The sequence below is a fragment of the Tachyglossus aculeatus genome, chromosome 22 (assembly GCF_015852505.1).
Source record: "Tachyglossus aculeatus isolate mTacAcu1 chromosome 22, mTacAcu1.pri, whole genome shotgun sequence".
Lineage (NCBI taxonomy): Eukaryota > Metazoa > Chordata > Mammalia > Monotremata > Tachyglossidae > Tachyglossus > Tachyglossus aculeatus.
Window position 1 is genome coordinate 12,109,434 of NC_052087.1, and position 26,332 is coordinate 12,135,765.

Consider the following 26,332-nt stretch of genomic DNA (forward strand, 5'->3'; position numbering starts at 1 on the left):
CTCAATAAATACGATTGATGATGATGATCATCACCTAGTAAGCGCTTAATCAACATCAGGATTATTATTATTATTGGTGACTTGGGGAGGAGGCGGGAGAGGGGCAGGGCCTCTCCCCCTGAGGGGAGCCGGCCTGCGGTTGCCATGGCGACGCGCAGGGCCTCTCCCCCTGAGGGGAGCCGGCCTGCGGTTGCCATGGCGACGCGCAGGGCCTTTCCCCCTGAGGGGAACCGGCCTGCGGTTGCCACGGCGACGCGTGGGCCGTCCGCCGCGCTGATTGGCTGAGGGCGGCCGCGGAGCATGCCGGGAGCGGCTCCGGGAGGCGAGGCCTGTTGGCATCTTTCTTCCTCCTCCTCCTCGGCCCGCCATGGCGGGTCCTGGCCGACGACCACGGCGGGAAAGGCGCCTCTCCCCGCCCCCCTGTCGCTTCCCCGAGGACCCTCAGGAGGTGGCAGCCCCGGGCCCCGCTAGGTAACCGCCTTTCCCGCGGCCTCGGCCTCCCCACGGCTGCCCTGTCACCTTGGCCAGCCATACCAATAACCATCTGTTCAGCGCTGACTATGTGCAGAGCGCTGGGGAGGTTACAAGGATGATGATGATGATGGTATTTGTTAAGCGTTTACTATGTGCAGAGCGCTGGGGAGGTTACAAGGTGATGGGGTTGGCCCACGGGGGGCCCACAGTCTTCATCCCCTTTTCCCAGATGAGGGAACTGAGGCCCAGAGAATGTGTTAAGCGCTTACTATGTGCAAAGCGCTGTTCTAAGCGCTGGGGAGGTTACAAGGTGATCAGGTTGTCCCACGTGGGACTCACAGTCTTAATCCCCATTTTACAGATGAGGGAACTGAGGCCCAGGGAATAATAATAATGATAATGATGGGATCTGTTCAGCGCTTACTATGTGCAGAGCGCTGGGGAGTTTCCAAGGTGATGAGGTCCCACGGGGGGCTCACAGACTTCATCCCCTTTTTCCAGATGAGGGAACTGCGGCCCAGAGAATAATAATGATGGTATTTGTTAAGCGCTTACTATGTGCAGAGCGCTGGGGAGGTTACAAGGTGATCACGTTGTCCCATGGGGGGCTCATAGTCTTCATCCCTTTTTTCCAGATGAGGGAACTGAGGCCCAGAGAATAATAATAATAATAATAATGGTATTTGCTAAGCGTTTATTATGTGCTAAGCGCTTGGGAGGTTACAAGGTGATCACGTTGTCCCACGGGGGGCTCACAGTCTTCATCCCCATTTTCCAGATGAGGGAACTGCGGCCCAGAGAATAATAATAATAATAATGATGGTATTTGTTAAGCGCTTATATGTGCAGAGAGCTGGGGAGGTTACAAGGTGATCACGTTGTCCCACGGGGGGCTCACAGTCTTCATCCCCTTTTTCCAGATGAGGGAACTGCGGCCCAGAGAATAATAATAATAATAATGATGGTATTTGTTAAGCGCTTATATGTGCAGAGAGCTGGGGAGGTTACAAGGTGATCAGGTTGTCCCACGGGGGGCTCACAGTCTTCATCCCCATTTTACAGATGAGGGAACTGCGGCCCAGAGAATAATAATAATAATGATGGTCTTTGTTAAGCGCTTACTATGTGCAAAGCGCTGGGGAGGTTACAAGGTGATCACGTTGTCCCACGGGGGGCTCACAGTCTTCATCCCCTTTTTCCAGATGCGGGAACTGTGGCCTAGAGAATAATAATAATAATGATGATGGTCTTTGTTAAGTGCTTACTATGTGCAAAGCGCTCTTCTAAGCGCTGGGGAGGTTACAATGATGATGATGATGATGGTATTTGTTAAGCGTTTACTATGTGCAAAGCGCTGGGGAGGTTGCAGGGTGATCAGGTTGTCCCACGGGGGGCTCACAGTCTTCATCCCCTTTTTCCAGATGAGGGAACTGAGGCCCAGAGAATAATAATAATAATAATGATGATGGTATTTGTTAAGCGCTTACTATGTGCAGAGAGCTGGGGAGGTTGCAAGGTGATCACGTTGTCCCACGGGGAGCTCACAGTCTTCATCCCCATTTTCCAGATGAGGGAACTGAAGCCCAGAGGAGAATAATAATAATAATAATAATAATAATAATAATAATAATACTAATAATAATAATAATAATGGTATTTGTTAAGCGCTTACTATGTGCAGAGAGCTGGGGAGGTTACAAGGTGATCACGTTGTCCCACGGGGGGTTCACAGTCTTCATCCCCATTTTCCAGATGAGGGAACTGCAGCCCAGAGAATAATAATAATAGTAATAATAATAATAATGATGGTATTTGTTAAGCACTTACTATGTGCAAAGCACTGGGGAGGTTACAAGGTGATCAGGTTGTCCCGCGGGGGGCTCACAGTCCTCATCCCCATTTTCCAGATGAGGGAACTGTGGCCCAGAGAATAATAATAATAATGATGGTATTTGTTAAGCACCTACTATGTGCAAAGCGCTGTTCTAAGCGCTGGGGGCTTACAAGGTGATCAGGTTGTCCCACAGGGGGCTCACAGTCTTCATCCCCATATTCCAGATGAGGGAACTGAGGCCCAGAGAAGAAGAAGAATAGTAATAATGATGGTATTTGTTAAGTGCTTACCATGTGCAAAGTGCCATTCTTAGCGCTGCTCCTCCAGCGTGGCTGGATCCATCCATCCATCCATTCATTCAGTGGTATTGATAAAGCATGTGGCTCAGTGGAAAGAGCCTGGGCTTTGGAGTCAGAGGTCATGGGTTCAAATCCTGACTCCGCCAATTGTCAGCTGTGTGACTTGGGGCAAGTCAACTTCTCTGGGCCTCAGTTCCCTATCTGTAAGATGGGGATGAAGACTGTGAGCCCCACGTGGGACAACCTGATTACTTTGTATCCCCCCAGCGCTTAGAACAGTGCTTGGCACATAGTAAGCGCTTAACAAATACCATTATTGTTATCATTATTATTATTATTACAAGAGAAGCTCGTATCTACCCCAGCTCTTAGTACAGTGCCTGACACATAGTAAGCACTTACAAAATACCATTAAAAGAAAAGAAAACAAAAAAAGAGGCTTTCCTCAACTAAGCCCTCATTTCCCCTACTCCCTCCCCTTCTGCATTGCCATCACACTTGGATTTGTGTCTTTTCTTTTAATGGCATTTATTAAGCACTTACTACGTGCAAAGCACTGTTCTAAGCGCTGGGGAGGTTACAAGGTGATCAGGTTGCCCCTCGGGGGGCTCACAGTCTTAATCCCCATTTTCCAGATGAGGGAACTGAGGCCCAGAGAAGTTGTGACTTGCCCAAAGTCACACAGCTGACAATTGGTGGAGTCAGGATTTGAACCCTTGACCTCTGACTCCAAATCCCGTGCTCTTTCCACTGAGCTACGCTGCTTCTCTTTTATTCACCCCTCCCTCAGCCCCACAGTACTTATATACATATCAGTAATTTCATTTTAATGTCTGTCTCCCTCTCAAAACAGAATGCTCCTTGTGAGCAGGGAACGTATGTATCTACTCCGTTCTACTCTCTCAAGCGTATAGTACAGTGATCTGCATACAGTAACTGCTTAAAAAAGTAGAATTAACTGATTTGATTTGAGTAGCGTGGCTGCAGTATCACTAGACCTCGGGACAGTGTGTAGCTATTTGTGCGGAAAGGAAGGGGCATTTCTGGGAAATGTCAAATAAAAATAAAAATTAACTGTCAGGGTCTAGCTGTGGCAAGGAGGGAGAGGTGAATAAAGGGTTCAAATCCAAGCGCAAAGGTGAGAGGAGATGAAGACTTAGTCTGGGAAGGCTTCTTGGAGGAGATGTGCTTTTAATAAGGCTTTGAAGGTGGGGAGAGTGAACATTAGTCGGATATGAAAAGGGAAGAAAGTCCAGGCCAGAGGCAGGATAATAATAATAATAATAATGGCATTTATTAAGCGCTTACTATGTGCAAAGCACTGTACTAAGCTCTGGGGAGGTTACAAGGTGATCAGGTTGTCCCTTGGGGATGCAGTGAGTGAGGGGTCAGTGGCAAGATAGACGAGATCGAGGTACAGTGAGTAAGTTGGCATTAGAGGAGCCCAGTGTGCGGACTGGGTTGTAATAGGAAACCAGGGAAGTATAGTAGGAGGGAACAAGGTGATGGACTGATTTGAAGTCTATAGTAAGGAGTTTGAGGCGGAGATGGGCCACTGGAGGTTCTTGAGTGGGGAAACATGGACTGAGTGATTTTGTAGAAAAGTGATCTGGGCAGCCAAGTCAAGTATGGACTGAAGTGGCAGGGAGGTCAGCAAGGATAGATAGGATAATGTTACTTACTGAGCACTTTGGTAATGCAATGCAGTGGACTAAATGATTTGCAAGGTACAACAGAAGGAACAGGTTGGCGTCTACCACCGCTGTTGTATTCTCCCAACCACTTAGTAGAGTGCTCTGTGCACAGTAAGTGCCAATTGATCGCCTGCCCTCATTGATGGGAAAGACAGATTTAAAGCTGTTTACGAATATAATAATTAGGAAAGCTGATAGTGTGTACAGTGGAGTTTACACTGGTTTTGAGGGTAGGTACAGATACATGTTCAAGTGCTAGAGGTAGTTGTCATGGTGATCTGACTTGGGATATTGAGAATTAATGGGGGTAGGCCTGATGGAGAACATAGAATTATAGGAGACTTTTGAAGCAGGGAAGACCTGTGTACCGACAGTTTTGAGGAAGGAGGGGCATTCTGGGCTGGGGAGCATCGTAAGCTAGGGGACTGAGATGGAAGAATCCAAAACGAGGAACATTAGAAGGAGGTAAACTTGGGAGAATAAACTGAGAGAGCTGATATGAAGGGTGAGATGAGTTGGTGGGAAACGTTGAACTGATTTTGGGAAGTCTGCTTGATGCAGAGCAATTTGGGTAAGTCAGTAGAGGATTTGGGGAGTGTTGTGTATTTAGCTATGCTTCAAGGAAATGACCCATGCAGCATTGTAGCCTGGAGGCAGAGAGACCAGTGAGGAGGCTGATCAGTCAATCAATGCTACTTATTTGGAGGCTGAACCAGTTAGCCTCCAAAGCACTTAATCACCATACCCGCCTCTTACCTTACCTTGCTTATTTTATACTACACCCCAGCCCATTTATTTTGCTCCTCTACCAGACTACTCTCTGTACCTCCATCTTATTTATCACTCCACCGACCCCTCGCCCATGTTTTGTCTCTGGCCTGAAACTCCTTCCTCCTTCATATCTGACAAATGATCACTCTCCCCACCTTCAGAGCCTTATTAAAATCACATCTCCTTCAAGAGATGTGAGAGATAGAGATAGAGAAGCAGTCTGGTCTAATGGTCAGGGCACAGGCCTGGAAGTTCTGGGTCCTGGCTCCGCCACAGGTCTGCTGTGTGACCTTGGGCAAGCCACTTCACTTCTCTGTGCCTCAGTTACCTCAACTGCAAAATGGGGATTAAAACTCCAAGCCCCATGTGGGACATGGACTGTGTCCAGCCTGATTTCCAGCGCATAGTACAGTGCCTGGCACATAGTAAGCGCTGAACAAATATCATCATCATCATTAGCTTGTATCTACTCCAGCTCTTAGTACAGTGCCTGGCACATACTAAACACTTACCAAATACCATTAAAAGAAAAGAAAACAAAAAAGAGGCCTTCCTCAACTAAACCCTCATTTCCCTTACTCCCTCTCCCTTCTGCATTGCCATCGCACTTGGATTTGTATCTTTTATTCACCCCTCCCTCAACCCCACAGTACTTATATACATAGTAATTTTATTTTAATGTCTGTCTCCCTCTCAAGACATTGTGAGCAGGGAACGTGTGTATCTACTCTGTTGTACTCTCCCAAGCGTATAGTACAGTGATCTGCATACAGTAACTGCTCAAAAAGTAGGATTGACTGATTTGATTTGAGTAGCGTGGCTGCAGTATGACTAGACCTTGGGACAGTGGGTAGCTATTCGTGTGGAGACGATGGGGCGTTTCTGGGAAATGTCAAATGAAAATAAACTATCGGTTTAGCAGTAGATTGGATATGAGAGTTGAAGGAGTTTGATGTTGGTGTGGTGGTCTACTGCAGGAAGATTAGGAGGAGGAGTAGATTTAAGTATGGGCTTGGTGGGTTCTTATCCCCGCTCAGCCTGTGTGATCTTGAGCAAGTTACTTAATTTCTCTATGCCTCAGTTTCTTTAACTGTAAAATGAGGATTCAGTACCTGTTCTCCCTCTTACTTAAACTATGAGTCCCATATGGGTCAGGGACTGTGTCCAACCTGATTAACATATCTACCCCAACTCTTAGAACAATACTCTATACACAGTAAGGGCCTAACAAATACTATAAAAAAAGGATTAAGTTTGAGGTGCCAGTGGGATAGCCCAAGAGGAGATGTTTCGGAGACAAGAAAAGATGAAGGGTTACAGGCTAGAGTGGTAGATTTAGTAGTTGTCTGCATAGAGGTAGTAACTAAAGCCATGTTAGTCTTTGAGGTCCTTAAGAGAGTAGTTACAGAGTGAGAAGAGGAGGGGTCCCAGGACAGAGCATTGTCCATCAACAGGAAGGGAATGAGAGGCAGCGAATGAAACTGAGAAAGAGTTGTCAGAGAGGTAGGGAAACAACCAGCCTAGTACCACATCTGCAAAACCAAGGCCTGAAATAGTTTCAGTGTATCCTGTAACAATATGTCCAGTAAGGATATGCAGAGATCTCCATATTTTGTTATTCCCCATATTCTCTGGGGCAGTATTCAAATAGTAAATCATCAGTAGACGTTGTAAAGCTCTGTTGAAAAAAATGGCTTGGGGGGAAAAAGCCATCCCAGCTGCTTTATCCCCCTCTGGCCTTGGGGATAGCAATGCACATTTCAGCAGTCATGGTCTTTGCTGCCGGGATTAGGTCACTCCTCAGATATCCCCCGATCCTGTCCTCGTCTCTATCAGGATGTTTGGGATTCCACTGCAGCCCTCGCCCCATTGTTTGGGTTTTCGGACCAGAGACCCAGTTTTAGAAACAGGAGAAGCAGCTGGGGCATGGGCCACCATCTAAGGCAGTGATGAAGATTCTGGCCAGACGAGAGATTGTGAGACACATAATAATCATAAAAGAATAGTAATAATAATTGTGGCGTTTTGAGTTCTTTCTCTGTGTTAGGCAACGGGCCGGATACATGAGAACTAGAGACCTAGCAAATAGAGCGTGGGCCTGGGAATCACAGGGACCTGGGTTCTGATCCCAACTCCGCTACTTGTCTGCTGGGTGACTTTGGGCAAGTCACTTCACTTCTTTGGGCCTCAGTTTCTTCATCTGTAAAATGTGGGTTCAGGCTGTGAGCCTCATGTGGACATGGACTGTGTCCAACCTGATTAACTTTTATTTACCCCAGTGCCGCGCACATAGTAACGCTTAACAAATACCATAAAAAAAGATGTTCAGGTTGGCCACAGCCTCTATCTCACATGGAGAACTCACCATCTAGAGGAGAAGGAGAACAGGTATTGACTCTCCGCTTTGCAGATAAGGAAACCGAGGCACAGAGAAGTGAAGTGACTTGCATGGGGTCTGTTAGGAAAGTGGCAGATGCCGTGGATCCAGCTCCATAGGATGTCTCTGGCCATGAACAAAGGCCTGAATGGGCTTAGCACTCTAGGTTAGGCAAGGCTTGGGGTGAGGGAACCTCAACCTAGTTGGGGTGGTCATGGCTCTCCCTGGAACCCCAACAGGCCTCCCCTCCCATCCCCTCCCCTCTCATCTTCCCCTGTTCCCTCCCTTCCCCAGGCTTTCGGGCTTCTGCTGACTGGTTTATAGAGCTATCTTTAATAAAAATGCTAATATGGAAGTCATTTGGTAGAATGACCACTTTCTTTTCAGTAAACATGTTAAATATCAATTTCATCGAACCGAGAGGTAGACGATTATTTGACCATCAATTCTGGGAAATGACCCCCAATTACTTTTTGGCAGTGTTGAAGCATCAGAATACACAGAAGAGGAGGAGAAGCAAGGGCCTTTATCAGAGGTTACTCTAACACCTTGGGAAGAGTGGTTCGTGTGCAAAGAAAAAGAACAACGAATCCGACTACAAAATCGAGCTCTGGAGGTAAGGGCTTGGTTGTTTGAAAGTGGAATTATTTAGATGAAATCATTTTTTGATTCCGAATAAACACATTGCAATTGCATTTGTTCTTATCAATGTTATGCGTGCGGTATGTGCTGACTTTTAAGTAATCAATGTTATGCGTGCAGTATGTGCTGACTTTTAAGTATAGATTCTTGCCCACTTGCTGTGACTGTTAAAAATTAGCAACCAAGCAGGTGGGTGAGCATTTTAATTAGGAGCATGGTAGGGTCCTAATTAAAGGACCTAATTAACTGACATAAGCCAGTTGTCCTGCCCCTGTGGAGATGGCCTAGTACCTTTCTGAATGCCTCAAAGATCTGGTGAACCAAGAGTCACTCTCTTGTGGTACTCATTGCTCCGATTTCCATTGGATTTGCAGAGGCCTGAGGAAGTTTAAAAAGACTCTTTGCTGACCAGGAGATGCTGTCCACTAGGGCTGCACTGATTGTCCCTAGCTGGAACAGCCTTTAAAAAAATAATATTTTGTTATATTTTTTATGGTATTTGTTAAGTGCTTACTGTGTGTCAAGCCTCGTTCTAAGCTCTGGGGTAGGTACAAGTTAATTAGGTCAGAAACATTCCCCGTCCCACTTAGGGCTCACAGTCTGAGTGAACTTCGGAACTTTTTAGGCCCTTTGGGACCGAGGATAATCCAGAGATGCTGGTTTCCTGGTTGCCCAGAGCGAGCCAGGACCACCTCCATCCAGAGGGCTGGTGGATCCCTGAGCCAAGCAATTTTTGACCAGCTTTGGTGGATTGCCTCCTCCAAGTTAGTCAGGATTTCCTCCTTGCAGCCACTTCTACCATTTCCAGAAGGAGGGAGGCCAGGTAGGAGGTATTACTCAGTACCCATTGGGGTTTACAGCCCAAGCAAGAAAGATTTTCTCTGCCTACATTGAGCTTTCAGATAGCACCATTGGAATGAATTATTGACTCTACAATTGATTATTCATGTATTCACAAGTGGAGAGGAAGGATAAAAGCTAGATTAACTGGTCTAACTTCATTGTAGTCTTCCTATTGCTTTGTTTAGTGCTCTGCACAGAATAGTCACTGAATAATTACTATTGATTGACTGTTTGGTAAGTGATATTTGGCTGCCCTGCTGTTGGGAGTTGGGAGATGGGGATTTATCGGGAAAGGCTTGTTAGAGGTGGTGGGAATTTAGGAGGTCTTTGAACTCTAGAGCTGTGGTCTGTCGGTTTGGGGTGGGAAGGAGATCCAGTCTGGGAATCATCATAAGCGAGAGGCCTGTGGAGGGAGAATCTAAAGCAAGAAACCATTAGAAGCCTACCTTGGGTGGGAGGAATAAAGAGCTTTGGGGGAAGAGAGCTGATCTGAAGGATAAGGAGGGTTGGTGGAGACCCTTTAGGCCCCTTTGAGGGGTCTTTGACGTGGAACTGGAGCCACTGGAGGTTTTGAAGAGTGGAGAAATGGTTGCTGAGCTGTGCTTCAAGAAAATGATCCCTGGAGAAGTAGGGGGTACAGGTTGGAGAGGAGAGAGACAGGAGGCAGGAAAGCCAGAGAGGAAGGTAATCCAGAGAAACAGCGTGGAATGATGGAAAGAGGCCAGGTCTCTAAGTCAGGGGACCTGGGTTCTGGTCCTGGTGCTGCCACTTGCCCGCTGTGTGACCTCAGATGATTTGCTAATCTGTGCCTCAGTTTCCTCATCTGTAAAACAGGGATTCAGTATCAGTTTTCCCTCCTACCTAGGCTGTGAGCCCCATGTGAGACAGGGACTGTATCTGTCCTGATTATCTTGTATCTGTCAATCGATCAATTAATGGTATTTATTGAGGGCTTACTGCGTGCAGAGTACTGAACTAACCACTTGGGAGAATACAATACAGGAGAGTTGGTAGGTACATTCCCTGCCCACAAGGAGCTCACAGTCTACAGTGAGAGACAGACATTCAAATTAATAAATTATGGATATGTATATAAGTGCTGTGGGGTTGAGGGTGGAGTGAATATTCATTGCTTAAAGGGTGCAAGATGTAAATCCATAGGCAATGTAGAAGTGGGAGGGACCAGGGGAACAGAAGGTTTAATCAGTTAAGGCCTCTTGGAGGAAATTTGATTTTAAGAAGACTTTGAAGGTGAGGAGAATGGCAGTCTGTCGCATATGAAGAGGAAAGGAGTTCCAGGTCAGAGGGAGGATGTGGCCAAGGGGTCGGCAGCGAAATAGAGGAGATCGAGGTAGGGTGAGTAAGGTGGAGAAGCTGGCGTTAGAGGAGTGAAGTATGCCAACTAGGCTCTAGTAGGAAATCAGCACGTTAAGGTAGGAGGCATAATGCTATTGATGCCCGTCTACTTGTTCTGTTTTGTTGTCTGTCCCCCCCTTCTAGATTGTGAGCCTGTTGTTGGGTAGGAATTGTCTCTATCTGTTGCTGAATTGTACTTTCCAAGCGCTTAGTACAGGGCTCTGCAAGCAGTAAGTGCTCAGTAAATACGATTGAATGAACGAATGAATGAGCTGATAGAGTGCTTTAAAGCTGATGGCAAAGCGTTTGATGTGGAGGTGGATGGGCAACCACTGGAGATTCTTGAGGAATGGGGGATGTGGACTCAACTCTTTTTAGTAAAATGATCCAGGGAGTATAGTAGAGTATGGACTGGAGTGGCTAGAGACAGGAGGCAGGGAGGTCAGCGAAGAGGCTCATTCAGTAGTCAAGGTGGGATATGATAATTAGTTGGATTGGCCTATTAGCTGTTTGGATGGAGAGGAAAAGGTGGATTTCTAGCAATGTCGAGAAGTTAAAACTGACAGGATTTGGTGACATTCAATATGTGGGTTGAATGAGAGAGATAAATTCAGGATAATGCCAAGGAAAGGGCTTGTGCAGTAGGGAGGAGAATGGTGTTGTCTACAGTGATAGGAAAGATGGGAGTAGGACAGGTGGAAAGGTGAGGACTTCTGTTTTAGATATGTTTAGTTTGAGTCATCATTGGGACATCCAGATAGAGATGTCCTGAAGGCAGAAGGACTTGCAAGACTACAGAGGAGGAAAAAGGTTGGGGCTGGAGGAGTAGATTTGGGAATCATCCTCATAATACAGTGCAGTAAGTGCTTAACAAATATAATAATTATTATTATCCATTAGTCCAACCACAGTGTGACAAGAGATTGGTAGCTGTTTGGGGTGGAGAGGAATGGTCAGATCTCGGAAATGTTGTTTAGGAAGAACCAACAAGTTTTAGCAGGAGATTGAATTTGGGGCAGGTGGTGACGGGAAGGGAGAAAAGGACAGGGGAAAATATTTTGAAGGAAGTCAGACATGGCTTAAGTTTGGTGACATTCAATGACACTTTTAAAAATTTCAAACTGGCTAACCGTGTTTCGTGGCTGTTAAATTTCATGCTACTTTGAAAAATCATTGTATAAATTTTATTTATCCGAGTGATACTCTTCAGGTTAAAAAGATTAAAACATTCTTCTGTAATTGGTAGCTTGATTTTCCTCATCATTACATATGCCTCCATTTAAGCAATAAAACACGATAGGGCCTGTGTAAGTTTGTAAATCATGCCAAGAAACATTGTTAGCCATAGGCCAAAGTGCCGTCAACCCCCCCACCCCCCAGATATGTTATGACTCAACTAATTGGTAGCTCACACTGGGTAGGCATGGTATAGTCTCCTTCCACATCTTACTCATCGTTCTAGTTACTGATCAGCACTGCTATTTATTTATTTTTGTCTGCTCCCCAATAATTTCTTTGGTATTGGTGAGATAGTAGCAGCCAAGATGAATCTTTATCCTTTTTTCTGATATTGTCCTTTCCTATTTTTTTTTAATTGTGTGGGTTTTTAAAATTACCATGTACTTAAATAGGAAAAACATCTCCCTGCCCTGAGTGCTTTGCATATAAGTTAAAAAAAAATCTTTTGGCCTGCAAAGGTGAGCAGGACCCTGAAATTCCTAGCACTGCCCAAACTTTTCATTCATTCATTCATTCATTCATTCATTCATTCATTCAATTCATTTGTATTTATTGAGTGCTTACTGTGTGCAAAGCACTGTACTATGCGCTTGGAAAGTGCAAATCGGCAACATATAGAGACGGTCTCTATCCAACAATGGGCTCACAGTCTAGAAGACTGGTTCATAGGCACATTGTATTTGGAAGTGAACATTGCTAGCCCAAATGTATATATTTGTGTGTGTGTGTGTGTGTGTGTGTGTGTGTGTGTGTGTGTGTATTTTATCCCCCAGTGTGGAAGGTCATAATATTCTGTCTCTGTACAGCAAGATTCATTTTAGACCTGACCAGTTTATTTCAAAGTTTAGACTATGTGCTTAGACACTGAGCCTTTATTCATTTGCAAGGCTGCTCGACTAATTCAGAACACTCAGGTTCATTTTTCCAGGGGCTGATTATCTTGTTGGTAATTACCCAGGGGTTTAGCTTCTCTTCTTGTCTGGTTGTGTGCCTTGTGACCCCTTTGTAACCCATGTGTGCTTTCAGGAGAGAAGTGGTTGTAACAAGGAAATGGAGGGAATGTGATAAATCATGTTTTGGCTGCTATTTCCCTTTCAAAGCTTCTGAGACAGGTTAGTTACATTTGAATACCCTAATTTTGGATTGAATCACATAGGAGCTTGCGCTTCTGGGGATTCCTTGGTCAGTGGACTTTTGAAGTGCAGACAAAACCTGGCAGATCATCATCATCAGTGGTATTTATTGATATTATGTGCAGAATCATCAGTGGTATTTATTGATACTATAAGCAGAACACTCTACTAAGCACTTGGGAGAGTACCATACCACAGAGCTGGCAGACACATTCTCTGCCCACAGTGAGAATACAGTCTAGAGGGGCAGGCAGAGGTCAATATAAATAAATTCTGGATATGTACAGAAGTGCTGTGGGGTGCTTAGTGGAGGCTTGGAACAAAAGACTCTGGGATGAATGGTTAGACACCATCCAGGGCTCAGGTCCAGGTCTCCAAGTTTGGGGATCTGATTTGGATGAGAATTCCCAATGGGATCCATCGGGCACCACAATTGGATGAATAACTGAGAAGCTATTATATTGGTAAATTAACTGTAACCCGTCGAAATTCCGTGCAGGGCCCAAGGGAGATTAAAGAGGTTGTCTGTCGGGGAAATCAGCAGGCAATCTTCCACAGGAGGCTTCTAGGGCAGGGGAAAGATATTCAGAAGGTGGAAGGCTGTGCTGGGACAGAAGTTTCCAGGAGTGGGGACAGCATTCCTGGAGGGACAACCTAAAGTGGGGTATACTTTGGAGTTGATACAGGTTAATCCAATTACAGTTACAATTAATGCAGTCCCTGTCCCACAAGGGACTCAAAATCTGAAGGAGAGGGAGAGCATGTATGAAATCCCCATCTTTAGAAGAGAAAACTGAGACACTGAGAAGTCAGGTGACCTGCCCAAGGGATAGAACCCAAGTTCTCTAACTCCCAAGTCCCTGCTCTTTCCCCAAGGCTGTGTTACTTCTTCTAGTTGTTTTGTAAAGAGCCGTTCAAGACTGGAAATGCGTGGTTTGGCTTGAGCTCAGCATCTAGGTCCAAGCCAGAGTGGAACTTTTGGTTTTACCCCTGCAGTGTGGCAGCATCCCAAGAAATGGGCTATAAGCCCCCAAGGCCCAAAAGTTCTGGGAAGTTCCAGAAGCTCCGGAAGAGTACCTGAACTCAGCCTGATTATGGCTTGGTATTATGCCATACCCACCCAGCTCTAGGTGCCTAAAGACCCACAGACCACACTGGCCTGCCTAGAGCTGTAGTTAGGAAGGTTGCCCGAGGTGGGATAGAGAGAAGACTCTTCTTGGAATAATGGACTGTGGGATGTGGGGCGTATTGTCTCTCAGAAGAAGGAAGGTTTCTTCCTGGCCTGAGAAAGAGACAGCATAAGAGTGGGCGTGGAGCCGGGGAAAGGAAGGGAAGAATTAACCAATAAATATGTCAACTCCTAATGGAATGCAAACTCAGAAGCCAGGTTTGTGCAGTCTCTCAGCTAATGCGATTTTTATTTCCCTGCTGAATGACGAGCTGGTGACAGTCAGCGTGTAGCCTTACGTTAGGCATATCTTGTACATTCTTTCCCCTACGGAAATGCCCAAACGTGCAGATTCAAGTGATGGCAAGGCACTGTTAAGCTGGGATATGAGGAATGTGGTTTTGTTTCACACCCCAGCAACTATGCGATCAATTCACAAGTCCTCTGAAGATTTTTTTCTTGCCCAAGAGAGGAAAATGGGAAATAAAATTCAATTTTCTAGGATGATGCGAATTAAATATGTAATTTCATACATACTGTGCATATTACAAATAGGAAACAACATGGCCTAGTGGTTAAAGCATGGGCCTCGGAGTCCGGGGCCCTGGGTTCTAATCCCGACTCCGTCACTTGTCTGTTCTGTGACCATGGTTAAGTCACTTCCCTGTGCTTCAGAGTCCTAATCTGGAAAATGGGGATTAAGACTGTGAGCCCCTTGTAGGACATGGACTGTGCCCAACCTGGTTAGCCTGTATCTACCCCAGCGCTTAGTAGTTTGCTCCCATGGCTTCAACTACCACCTCTATGTGGATGGTACCCAATTCTACATCTCCAGTCCTGATCTCTCTCCCTCTCTCCAGTCTTGCATCTCCTCCTGCCTTCAAGACATCTCTACTTGGATGTCCTCCCATCACCTCAAATTTAACATATCCAAAACAGAGCTCCTTATCTTCCCACCCCCAAACCCTGTCCTCCCCCTGACGTTCCTATCACTGTAGACGGCAACACTATCCTTCCTGTCTCACAAACCCATAACCTTGGCATTACCCTTGACTTTTCTCCGTCATTTAATACACAAATTCAGTTCGTCATTATATCCTGCGTACATATTACTTGCGTACATATATGTAATTTTATTTGATTTATTTATATTGATGTCTTTCTCCCCCATCTAGACTGTAAGCTCACTGTGGGCAGGGAATGTGTTTATTGATGTAATGTACTCTCCCAAGCATTTAGTACAGTGCTCTGCACAGAGTATGCTCTCAATAAATACAATTAAATGAATGCATGAATGAATATAGTTCCTGGCACATAGTAAGAGCTTAACAAATTCCATTAAAAATTAAGGAATATTTTATTTAATTATTCTTTATCTTGAGGAAGAGCCGTAGATCCTTTTTATACCTTGGAAAAAAACCCACTGGGTTTCTTCAGCATCTTTCTACAGTGTGAAGTACTATACAGAACAGTGTCTGGCCCAATGTAAGTGTTTAGCAAATACCATAAAAAAATGGACACTTGGGAAAGCTGATTTCCCTGAATAATGTTTAACTGTTATTGGAAATGCTTTGCTTTCGAGTAATTATTGATTCTTCTTACTCGACTTATTACGCCAAAGCACTCCCTTGTTAAACCTATTGATTTAGTAGTGTTCAAGGCACTGTGTTGAAGTTATAAAGTTATTTTTTGAATAGGCTATGAATCTACAACTAGAACAAAGAAAAGAAGCGCAAGAACGTGAAAAAAGAAAAATGATCGCCGAAGAAAAACACAAGGAATGGGTTCTGAAGAAAAATGAACAGGTATTAATTTCAATAACAAAAAATGTTCCTTTATCAGAAGCAGTGGTTATGGTCAATTTGTTGGATCCCAATGAAAAATGAAAATTATTTATGTAATTTTCCCAAAGCTTTTTCTCATTTCCCAATTTATAATACTTCTGTATCTTAAAGCATTTCCTAAGTTTTTACATTAACATGTCCATAACCACGCTGTATCTAGCCCACCTACGAAATTCCACTTTTGCTTTTTTATTAGGTCTGAAAAGTCACCCCAACTATATTCTTCAGGTGTTTGTTTGGCCGTTTGTTTCCTTATTGTTCTTTAAACCTGTTAGTTTGGGTCTGTATTGTAATGGGATGACCAGTTAAGCAAGAGTGTGTGGTGCAGTAACCATTTGAGGTGTAGATGGAACTGTTTTGCTTTCCTTGAAAATGTTATTCTTGTAACTCTGTAACCTTGCTACATCTGTCTTTGCTGTATTTCAAGGTGAAATTGTTAATCAGTTTCTGTTTTTTCCTGTCTACTACTTTGGGCATATTGGTGGTATCTCAGCTGTTGCTGTTGTGTGTCCCCCCACACACAAACACACACACACACACACACACACCCCACCCCTGCAAGTCAGACTGGAATGGCTAATCTTTCCATAGCCCAGCGAGACCTGACCATCAGATTGGGTTGGATCAGAGAGGCCCGAGGGCCAGACTTGACCGAACCTGTTCGGAAATCTAATGCTACATCGGCACACACAAATAGCAATCACACAAAGGCAATGTAGAGCATTTTATTCCCTGTCCATCCAACTGGGGGTAGTACTTGGGAGCCAAAGCTCAAATGGATATTTCATCTTCTATTTCCCCTGGCTTTTTGTTTACAGAGGAAAAGGGATCAGAGCGTTCCACCTTTCGAGTAAAACATTGGTAGATGTGTATACCTTGTTCCCAAGTTTATCTTTGTTCCAAATAAATACATTTGTTTTCAGGGCTCATTTACGTTAGGAATTCTTGTTAAAAAATCTATGGAAAATGTTCGATTTCATTGTTTCGGTGAGCTTCGTGTCACTTAACTCCAAAAGGAATAATGTGTTAAGGTTGCAGAATAGAGTAATATCATATATGGTAAATTGCCTCTTTTGCAAAGCCAAAGAAATTTAAATTTATGTCACATGGGCAAGCTCCATCCAGAGGATTTTTTTACTATCGTGGTTGATTATATAAATTGGGACATAGCAAATAGAACATGAGTTTTCAGGATTATTGCCTTTTTTGTATTACACAACCACAAGAGGTATATATTTTCATTTAGGTAAGAGTAATCAATGGATAATTTTGGAACAAAAGTGAACTAGAGTCAACCTACTGGCACAGAGATTTAAAATTTGGTTACAAACAGTAGCCAAACTTAGAGTACCCCGCTTCGTACTGATTTGGAAATATTGTTGCCACACAGAGCTTTATGAAAGTAGGTTTTATGAAAGGAATTTGGTAGTCAAGTTTTGTTGAAGCCAAGAGTCATAACCCCTGAATTTGTTTCTGAATTAGTTCAGATTTGACAGTTTTATTAATTAGTTCATTCTTTTAACTGTGAAAAAGAATTGTTTTTGATTAGATGCCAGCTCAACCTAAAATAGGTGAACATCACAAAGGCTCTTTGTTCATGTACTTTTGAAATTTATACTTGTGAAATGACTTCTCCCCTAAACATTTTTTCGTTACTAAAGAACCTTTATATCTTATCTTTCAACTCCATGAAGTTAATTTTACCACACTTAGCCAAACAAAACAGCTAGATTTCCAAAAAGAGCATAATTGGTATGAGGTGATTCAGTCAGTATTTAATTAATGACAGTCAGTCTTATCCGGTGTTGCAGTTAATGTGAGAAAAATGTGTTCCCCTTTGGAAGTAAATTGTTCATTTATCTGACAGAAATTAAAAGAACCGAATGGAATTCCGTTGAGAGAATATTGGACCTTAGTACAGTGCTCTGCACACAGTAAGCGCTTAATAAATACGATTGAATGGATCTCTGCTGTTCCGAGCGGGTTTAGGACTTGTGTAATAAATGGGAGTTGTCTAGAATTTTACATTTTCTGTTATTCCATTATGAAAGTTTAACCCTGGGTGTCTTAACTTTGAATTAGCTAACTACTCTTATTTTTTAAAAGCCAATTATATTTCATCTGATTTCAGCGTCAATTATCTTAATATCCATTTGCTGAAGCAATTTTCCCGGTTCTTGTCTTCCTGTCTGGCATGTCATTTTTTCCTTCCTCCTCTGTTTAAATTCCTTGTGGGTGGTCCTCAGCTCCATTAAACCTCATTCTCATTTTAGGTTACTTTCTCCAGGTCATTTATGCTATGGCCTGTGTAACAGTCAAATGGAGTTGTTCCATTTGTTCTCCCTCCTGTTAGAATGTGAGCCCTATTTGGGGTAAGGACTGTGTCTGATCTGTATAACTATCTACCCCCGTGGTTAGTACAGCGTTTGGCCCACAGTAAGTGCTTAACATGCCATAATAATAATTATTACTATAGGAATAATAATTCTGTGTGCACAATAGTTCAGGTGGCCAAACCCTTTGCGACGGTGGACATCTGCCCGCCTACCAGGGCTGGGGAGGGAGAGTGTCACAAAATCCAGATGTGGCCAATGGACTAGTTCATGGAAAGTGTGGAAAGGGTTAGCCGGCGTCACTTGCAGCCTCCCGTCTTCTGCATTTTGTGATGGGCTAAGTAGGGACCTGACAGATTTGATGATGATGATATTAACTACACGTTAAACATTTGTCAAGCCCTATTCTAAGCACTGATGTAACAGGACACTCACCCCTGTGTACAGCGGCCCGGTTGTTTGGCAAGACTATCGTGAAGCTTCTAGTAATGCAGACTTTTGATAGCTGAGGATGGTCTCTGTTGTCACCCGTGACACTAATAGCATTTCTTGCAGCACCAAATAACTTTAAACTGGTTGGGCCATGTTTGAAAGATTTTAGTAAGCAGAAACTTCAGTTGAAATATTTGACATGAAAACAAGCGGTAATTAGTATTCCACACAGATGCAGTGTCTCCACATTCATCATTGCTGCTCTGCAGTCTGTGAATAAAATGCGGCAAGAAGTCATTCTCTGTACATTATAATTAGAAAATGTTTGCTACACTGCCACAGTCTTTCTCTCTTGACCTTTCCTCCCTTTCTTCATGCTGCTTCATTTTTGTCACCCTAATTTATACCCTGACATCAACTCTCGCCTCTCATTTCCCAATCAATTTAAACATCTCCTCTCTTTTTTTGTAATAAAGCATCAGCAAATGGCCTATAACTTCTTGTACTACCATCAGGTACAAAGTTCCTCCTTCAAATACTGCAACCTTTGTTTTTCCCAAACTCTGCCAAGATTTCTTTCTTCTCTAGGCCATGTGTGATATATTTACAAGCTCTTTATTTCTCACTCGGTCTTTACTACTTCCACATCTTGTTTCCTCCATAGCCCTTGTCTTTTTCCACATATTGGTGAAGTACGCTACAGTCTTCTTAATGCCCTTCATGAGCACCCTCTTCTGAATTCTTGTATTTTTATAAAGTGAAAAATTATCTCTAAATTCAGCTATTTAAGGAGCAGTTGTGGATTGATTTAAGGTAGGAGGACTCTCCCTTACTTTGTTTCCCACTACTCAATTTTTTTAGACATTTTCAGTACTAATGACCACAAGTTTTCATAATAATAATGGCATGTATTAAGCACTTACTATGTGCAAAGCACTGTTCAAACGCTGGGGAGGATACAAGGTGATCAGGTTGTCCCACGGGGGGCTCACAGTCTTCATCCCCATTTTCCAGATGAGGTAACTGAGGCACAGAGAAGTTAAGTGACTTGCCCAAAGTCACACAGCTAACGGTGGAGCTGGGATTTGAACTCATGACCTCTGACTCCAAAGCCCGGGCTCTTTCCACTGAGGCATGCTGCTTCTCTTTTCGTGGCCTTGCTAGTGTTTTCAAGAGTTTATTTTCTAATTAGGCATCCTGTAGTACTGAGTTTATTTTTCACATCTCATAAATCATTTTGTAAATCTTCAGCTAACTTGAGGTATGCTTTGTGTTCACTTGAATTTAGCTGTGCTAATTTGAAGTAAAAATAGCAGTTGTGAAATGTATTATTTTGTAAATGATTTATAATAAAACAATATATTTTTAGTGTAGCTACATATATTTATCTGGGGGCAGTATCGAATGTGCAAGACTGTCCATTTGATCTCACAGTACTCCCTTGTCTAATTAGGAGGCAGTGCTCATGATTTAAAGCGTGGTGAAATTGCCATGATGGCTGAACCAGTACCATTTAACTTCATTTCTAGTGTTAGCATACACTTGCCTTTTAATATTTTAGCATAAATTCAGTTGCCCCTGATCCAGGAATCTTATTTTCATCACTCTTCCCTCTACTCCCTGCCAACCCTCTCCTCCCTCTCTTCCCTCCTGGAGTTTTGATCCACTGGGGACATTTTGATCTAGACTAGGCCGTAAACTCGTTATAGGCAGGGAACGTTTCCACTAATTCTGTTTTACTTTACTCTTTCAAGTGCTCAGTACGGTGCCCTGAACATAATAAGTGCTCGATAAATATCATTGATTGATTGGTTATACTATGCTTTAAAAAAGGCTCAGTTAACCAGTGTCCGGGAAATGCGGAGGGCAGTGGAAGATGGTTGATGGGAGACAGACAGAACACTTTCTGCAAACCCTGTTGGCTAACAGCTATTTTCAAAGAAACAAAGAAAGTCACAGACTAGAAGTGAAGAAATAATTAGCTCAGTGTACACATCAAAGACTCCAAGATATAATTCTGTAACAAAACTGCATTTTAAAAAATGCTACTTGATTTCAGGCTTTTGACTGACTCAGACTGCCCTCGCCCTCGAATCTAAATGAGTTGGTTTTATTGCAACTTGATGTTACCATAAGTGCTTTTAGAAACACTGTAACTGTAAAAACACATTTAGAGGTGTTTTAACATTTTTAGGAAAGAAAAGAAAGGGAACTGAAGCTTAGTAAAGAAATGGAAGAAAAAGCAGCCAAGGAGAGAGAGAGAGAGCAGTTGCAGGAGAAAGCCAAAGAAAAATATCAAGAATGGCTGAAGAAAAAGAACACTGAAGAATGTGAAAAGAAGAGAAAGGAGAAGGTACAGGACCACTTTTTCTGCTACATTTTCTTTCGGGATGTTGTGTATTGTGGGGTGGTAATATGCTAGGCTGAAGCTCCCGACATCTAAGGGTCCGTTCTACAGCAGGAGGGGGACAGGTTCCATCTCAGTCCCTCTCAAGCAACCCAGTGACATGCCAGCTATCTAGAGACCCCAGAAATCAATCAATCAATCGTTTTTATTGAGTGCTTACTGTGTGCAGAGCACTGTGCTAAGCGCTTGGGAAGTACAAGTTGGCAACATATAGAGACAGTCCTTACCCAACAGTGGGCTCACAGTCTAAAAATGTCTCCAGTGTCTTGCAACCAGTGTCATTTTAGGAGAAGGGGAAATTGTACTTTGTTGTTTGGTTGGTTGGTTTGGGGATATATGTGTGTAGGTGGGCACAATCAGGAGGAGAGAGTACCACAGTTATCTGTTAGCATCCTTGCCCTTCCTCCCGCTAAAGGCACAAAGTTATTGTCTAAATCCGTCCCACCGGTTCTGCCAGTGGATTGACCAGGGAATTCTAAATGCAAACCGTTGGGGCCCAGAGCACCAATGATTAGCTCGTTTTTTTGGATCAAGATTTTAATTTCCAAATCTTTGGGGGATGAATATTGAGTAACCAGGCTGCCTAGAGTAGTTAATATTCTTGAAAAGAATGATATAAGAACATTTACAATCCTACCAGCCCAGGCCCTGTGATTTAATTTAATACTGCTGGGGGTGGGCACTGTTAAAAGCATTATCAAGATTAATGGCATGTAAGCCACCCTAACTCTGTGTTAGTGTGAAACTAGTTGTCCTTGGGGTGGGTATTTATTCAATAGTGTTTCCTGAGTACCCACTGTGAGTAGAGCTCTGTACTAAATGCGGGGGAAGAATCCCCTCAATAGTACTTTCCCAAGTGCTTAGTACAGTGCTCTGCACACAGTAAGGACTCAATAAATATGATGGATTAATTGATAAACAAGACCAGCCCTGGCCCTCAAGGAAGTTGGCTATAGGCACATGAGGAAAAGTTGACTTTATAAAGGCGCAGAGGCATAAGAACTCAAGATCAATGATAGAAAATGTTCTTGTTCAGAGGAACCTTTCCCAGGCCCCTCAGCACTGATAGGGCTGTCCGGAGTCGAAGTATAGCAGAAAATCTCAGCAACGCCAGCTCAGGTAGGAAATGACCAATTTCCCTTAGAAAATGATTGTGTTTTTGTCGTTTTAAGGAAAAGGAAAAACAAAGGTTAGCAGAATTGCAGGAGAAAAAGGAAATATCAGAGAAGAAATTTAAAGAATGGTTACAAAACACAAAGAATAAACCTCGGCCAGTTTTAAATAGCTATGGTTGTGCCATTGAGAAACTGACAGGTTAGTACTTGCTTTAAACAGTGCTTGCTTTAAAAAGTGAAATGATCTCATGACTTGGAAGCAAATTTTATTGTTTGATTTTGGGTGGCATAAGTAGCCTCTCATTTGAAAATTCTCCTTTTCCCCAAGATGACCTTTGATCCAGGTGATAATGTGGATTATGAAGTCTTTTCGTAGAGGAATGATAGATTTGGTATAATCTCTGATTAACATGAAACTTCCTTCCTCATTGCAGATCTATGTTTTTTAATTAACTTATTCTATGTGGCAGATAGGCTTTTCTTACTTAGGTGGCAGTATCTCCATTCCCTTTTGAAGGAAATTATTTTTGAACTTTGGAATTTTGCTTTGTATTCTCACCGTGCCCATTAGTGTGGGTCGTTTTGAGACTTCACTGAAAATGTTGTCCTGGAAAGTCAAGTACTCTCTAAGCAAAGAAAATCCTGAAAAGAGTTTCATAATTTTGAATTGTAATTGGCATTATGGGAAGATTTCCAGGTTTAATCTTGAGAAGTGACATCGAAATTTTCACATTTCTATTCCATGGATCATGGACTTGGAAGTTGTTCTAGTGTTAGCCTTCCTCCTTAGGGGGATTGCCGATCTGTTCTTGTTCTTCTCAAAACAAAGCAGTAGGCAAACAACGCATGCACCAAACACAAAGCCAGTTACTCTTTTAGCTTGGTCTGCTTGTTGATGGTGATGCATTTTTTTCTTCGTGCTATATGTTGGAACCTCATACCTTGCTGACAGCTGCCGTCACTTGTCTAAGTGATTTATTAAAAATACTCCCATTCTGCTCTGTTCACACAGCAGAACATATTCCAGACTTTGTTTTGACCACCCTGGTGAAGTGTGTGTTGAAATTTCTTCACAAGCGAAGTGGACTGCCATTGTATGAGTGGCACATTCCTGCTGTCAGAGTTTAGGTTTCCTTGTATGGCACCTCGGTCATCTGTTTCAGATACTGAGCATATTTTCCCTTGTTTGAAGAAGGCTAATAATTAAATGGTGGCCAAACCAAATGGTGGGGTGTGGAGGCAAAGGCGAGGGGGGCAGAAAGACCTGTTTCAGTTGGGAGTTTGTGAAATGAGTGACTTTTACTTTGCTATTCCAAATTCTTTAGCATATTGAATGTATTTTTCCTTAAAATCTACGTATGAATGTTCTATAATCTGGGCATGTTCAGTGTAACAAAAGGTAAAGGAGCAGGGCCCTAGCAGAGAAGATGTAGAGTTGATAAGATACATATTTGTGCAAGCGCGTGCGCACACACACTATCTCTCTCTCTCTGTCTCTGAGTTGAAAGCAGAGGCCCAAAAGAAACCCAGAGAGAGACAGTCACTGACAAACCTAATTTGGGGGCACTTTCATATTTACCAGACTTCCCCTTCTAGTCTGTGGTAATGTTTTTGGAGCCACCTACCATCAGTCTTGCATCAGAACCATTAGCCTTGCATCAGAACTTACCCCTGAAACTCTGGTGTCATCAGCACACCCTCGCTGATTTAAAAATGGCTTTCTGGCATTTTTAGCTCCCGACTGTATACATCCACCCCACCACAAACTCCAGGAATCTGCAGTGGGTGACGGGAGAAGAGTGTTCAATTCCCAATTCTTCCAGGAACACTTATCAGACAGTTGGTCAGTGGGCCAAACGTGAGACACAAACTAGTTCTTTTCAGCCCAATAAACCCTTTCTTTGCGACCTCAAAGACAGTTTTCAGTGGGTCCATTTCAGCTCAAGTTTGAAAGCAGCAGCAGTGATTACCTTTTTTTATTCTGCCTAACGGGCGACTGGAGCAGTTACTCTAAGAAACAGATGGATTCTGCAGGGATTTTTTTTTCAACTGAATATTTTGCTCTGAAACAAGCAAAAAAAAAAATGCTTCAACTAGTAAAGGGAAAAGCTAAGCAAAGAGCGATCCCTGGAGACATTCGGGAGAAGCAGTATGGCAGAGCATGGTCCTGGGTTCTAATTCTGGCTCTGCCACTTACCTGCTGGTGACTTTTTAGTAATAATAATAATGGTGGTATTTGTTAAGTGCTTAATATAGTCCAAGCACTGTTCTAAGCGCTGGTGGGGGGATACAAGGTGATCAGGTTGTTCCACATGGGGCTCACAGTCTTAATCCCCATTTTACAGATGAGAGAACTGCGGCCCAGAGAAGTGAAGTGACTTGCCCAAAGTCACACAGTTGACAAGTGGTGGTGCTGGGATCTTGTACAAGTTACTTCACTTCTCTGCTTCAGTTCCCTCATCTGCCAAACAGGGTTTCAGTACCTGTTCTTCCTCATACGTAAACTGTGAGCCCCATGTGCGACCTGATCTTCTCGTATCTACCCCAACACTTAATACAGTGCTTGAGACAAAGAAAGCGCTTAACAAATACCACAACTATTATCATTCTGATGTTAAGTGCTTAACAATACGCAAAGCACTGAATTGAGCTAGTTATATGAAAATACATTTAGAATGATCCCTGGCCCACACAGAGCTCCTAGTCTAAGGAGGAAAGAATTCACCAAAGAAGAAGAGTGGAATGCAGTCAGTACAAACAGGATCAACAAATTCGACAGTTAAAGATACCATTGGTAAATTATGTCAAACTATACTTAGAGCACACAATCTTCAAGAAACAGCAGGTAAAGCGTCCTTGGTGAGGAACTGCTGCCACAACCTTCCCTATATTCATACTCATATGAATACAGTATCATATATTCATACGATATTCCCTATATTCATATCCAAAATCCACAGAGCTCCAATGAAGAGGAATCCTAGAAGTCAGTTTTTTGTTGGTTGTTGGTTGTTTTTTTATGGTATTTGTTGGGCACTTTCTATGTGCCAGGCACTGCACCAAGCATTGGGGTCGATACAAGATAATCAGGTTGGACACAGTCCCTATCCCATGTGGGGCTCACAGTCTTAATCCCCATTTTACAGATGAAGTGACTGAGGCACAGAAAAGTGAAGTGACATACCCAGAGTCACTCGGCAGACTAGTGGTTCAACTGGGATTAGAATCCAGGTCCTTTTTGGCGCCCAGGCTCTACACACTAGGCAATGTTGCTTCTCGTGCGGTGTAAAGTTTCTTTCCAGTCTTGGCTCCTGCAAGGAACAGAGCTCATTAGGTGGTAGATGTTGAGTTAATGTTGGGAAGAGTGGTGACAAAGAAGAAAAAGCAGTGTTAATTGTCACAAAAACACCAAAAGCCAAGAGAAAGCTTTGAACGAAGAGCCAGGCACAGTGCCTAGTAAGCTTCTCTGAAAACACTGGTTATTTCACTGATTTTTGTCTAGTGAAAATGAATTTATCAAAGAAGTGGCTAAAAGTTTCCAATTAAGTGTATTTTTTGTGCCATGTTTTATCGAAGCTTGCTTTCTTTAATTGTTTAAAAAAAGTTGCCTATGAAGATGGTGACAGTGCTAATGGTGATCAGATTTAGTCTTTTTATTTTGTACACGGTTGTTTTAAGCTATGAAGGTCATAACCATTAAATGCTGCATGTTCATTCCCATAGGAAATGTATAATTGGCGTATTATTGAAATTAGTTTGCATATAAATTGGCAGTCTTGGATTAGTAGTTTAAAATTGGGGGGGGGGGGGCAGTAAATTATGTACTTACCTGTTTTTTTTTCCAAATTTTAGGTTGCTACGGCAGATATTCCTATCCAGCACCCACTTTTTATAACCCAATTCCATGGAAACCTATTCACATGCCTCCTCCTAAAGAAGTTAAGATGCTTCCAGGGAAGAAAAATAAGAGACCTTTTTCCAGTCAGTCATACAGGTCCTCATCGATGGTGATACCCCAACCCAGGAACAATCTTTTCCTTGGAACTCTGCACAAAATACAAAGATAACTTGAATGAGTGGCATATAGTTTTTAACTGAAGCTACAGTGGTTTTTCTTAAAACAGAAAACTATTTTTGGTAGTATCTAATTATTTTCTATCGGGACATTCATTTTAGGTAAGTAGGCACTCTAGAGAAGGGAAATATTTTACATTTTTTTACTTTTATGAAAGTTTCGAGAAATAATATTTAGAATATCTTAGATGCTGCTTAGTACATCTTTTCAGCATTGAAGATGTGCATCACTGCAGCTAAGTTTGTAGTTACCCATAGTGCTGTATACTCTGTGATAGAAATAAACAATCGCTTACA

The 26,332-nt window shown here is 43.0% G+C and overlaps 1 protein-coding gene across 1 annotated transcript; it reads left to right on the top strand.

Moving 5' to 3' along the window:
* The first annotated feature begins 310 nt into the window (after positions 1–310).
* Positions 311–26,332, top strand: CCDC34 (coiled-coil domain containing 34). The gene is made up of 6 exons (XM_038764870.1): positions 311–471; positions 7,930–8,065; positions 15,528–15,635; positions 20,634–20,792; positions 22,019–22,160; positions 25,814–26,332. The coding sequence occupies exons 1-6, from the start codon at positions 368–370 to the stop codon at positions 26,026–26,028; spliced, it is 864 nt and encodes a 287-aa protein (XP_038620798.1). The 5' UTR covers positions 311–367; the 3' UTR covers positions 26,029–26,332.

What these genes read in the sequence shown, in the direction of transcription:
- CCDC34 (XM_038764870.1), top strand. Translation starts at nt 368, where the DNA reads ATGGCGGGTCCTGGCCGACGACCACGGCGGGAAAGGCGCCTCTCCCCG. An exon ending in GCAGCCCCGGGCCCCGCTAG is followed by an intron (nt 472 to 7,929) that starts GTAACCGCCTTT and finishes ACTTTTTGGCAG; the next exon opens with TGTTGAAGCATCAGAATACA. An exon ending in TTCTGAAGAAAAATGAACAG is followed by an intron (nt 15,636 to 20,633) that starts GTATTAATTTCA and finishes TAACATTTTTAG; the next exon opens with GAAAGAAAAGAAAGGGAACT.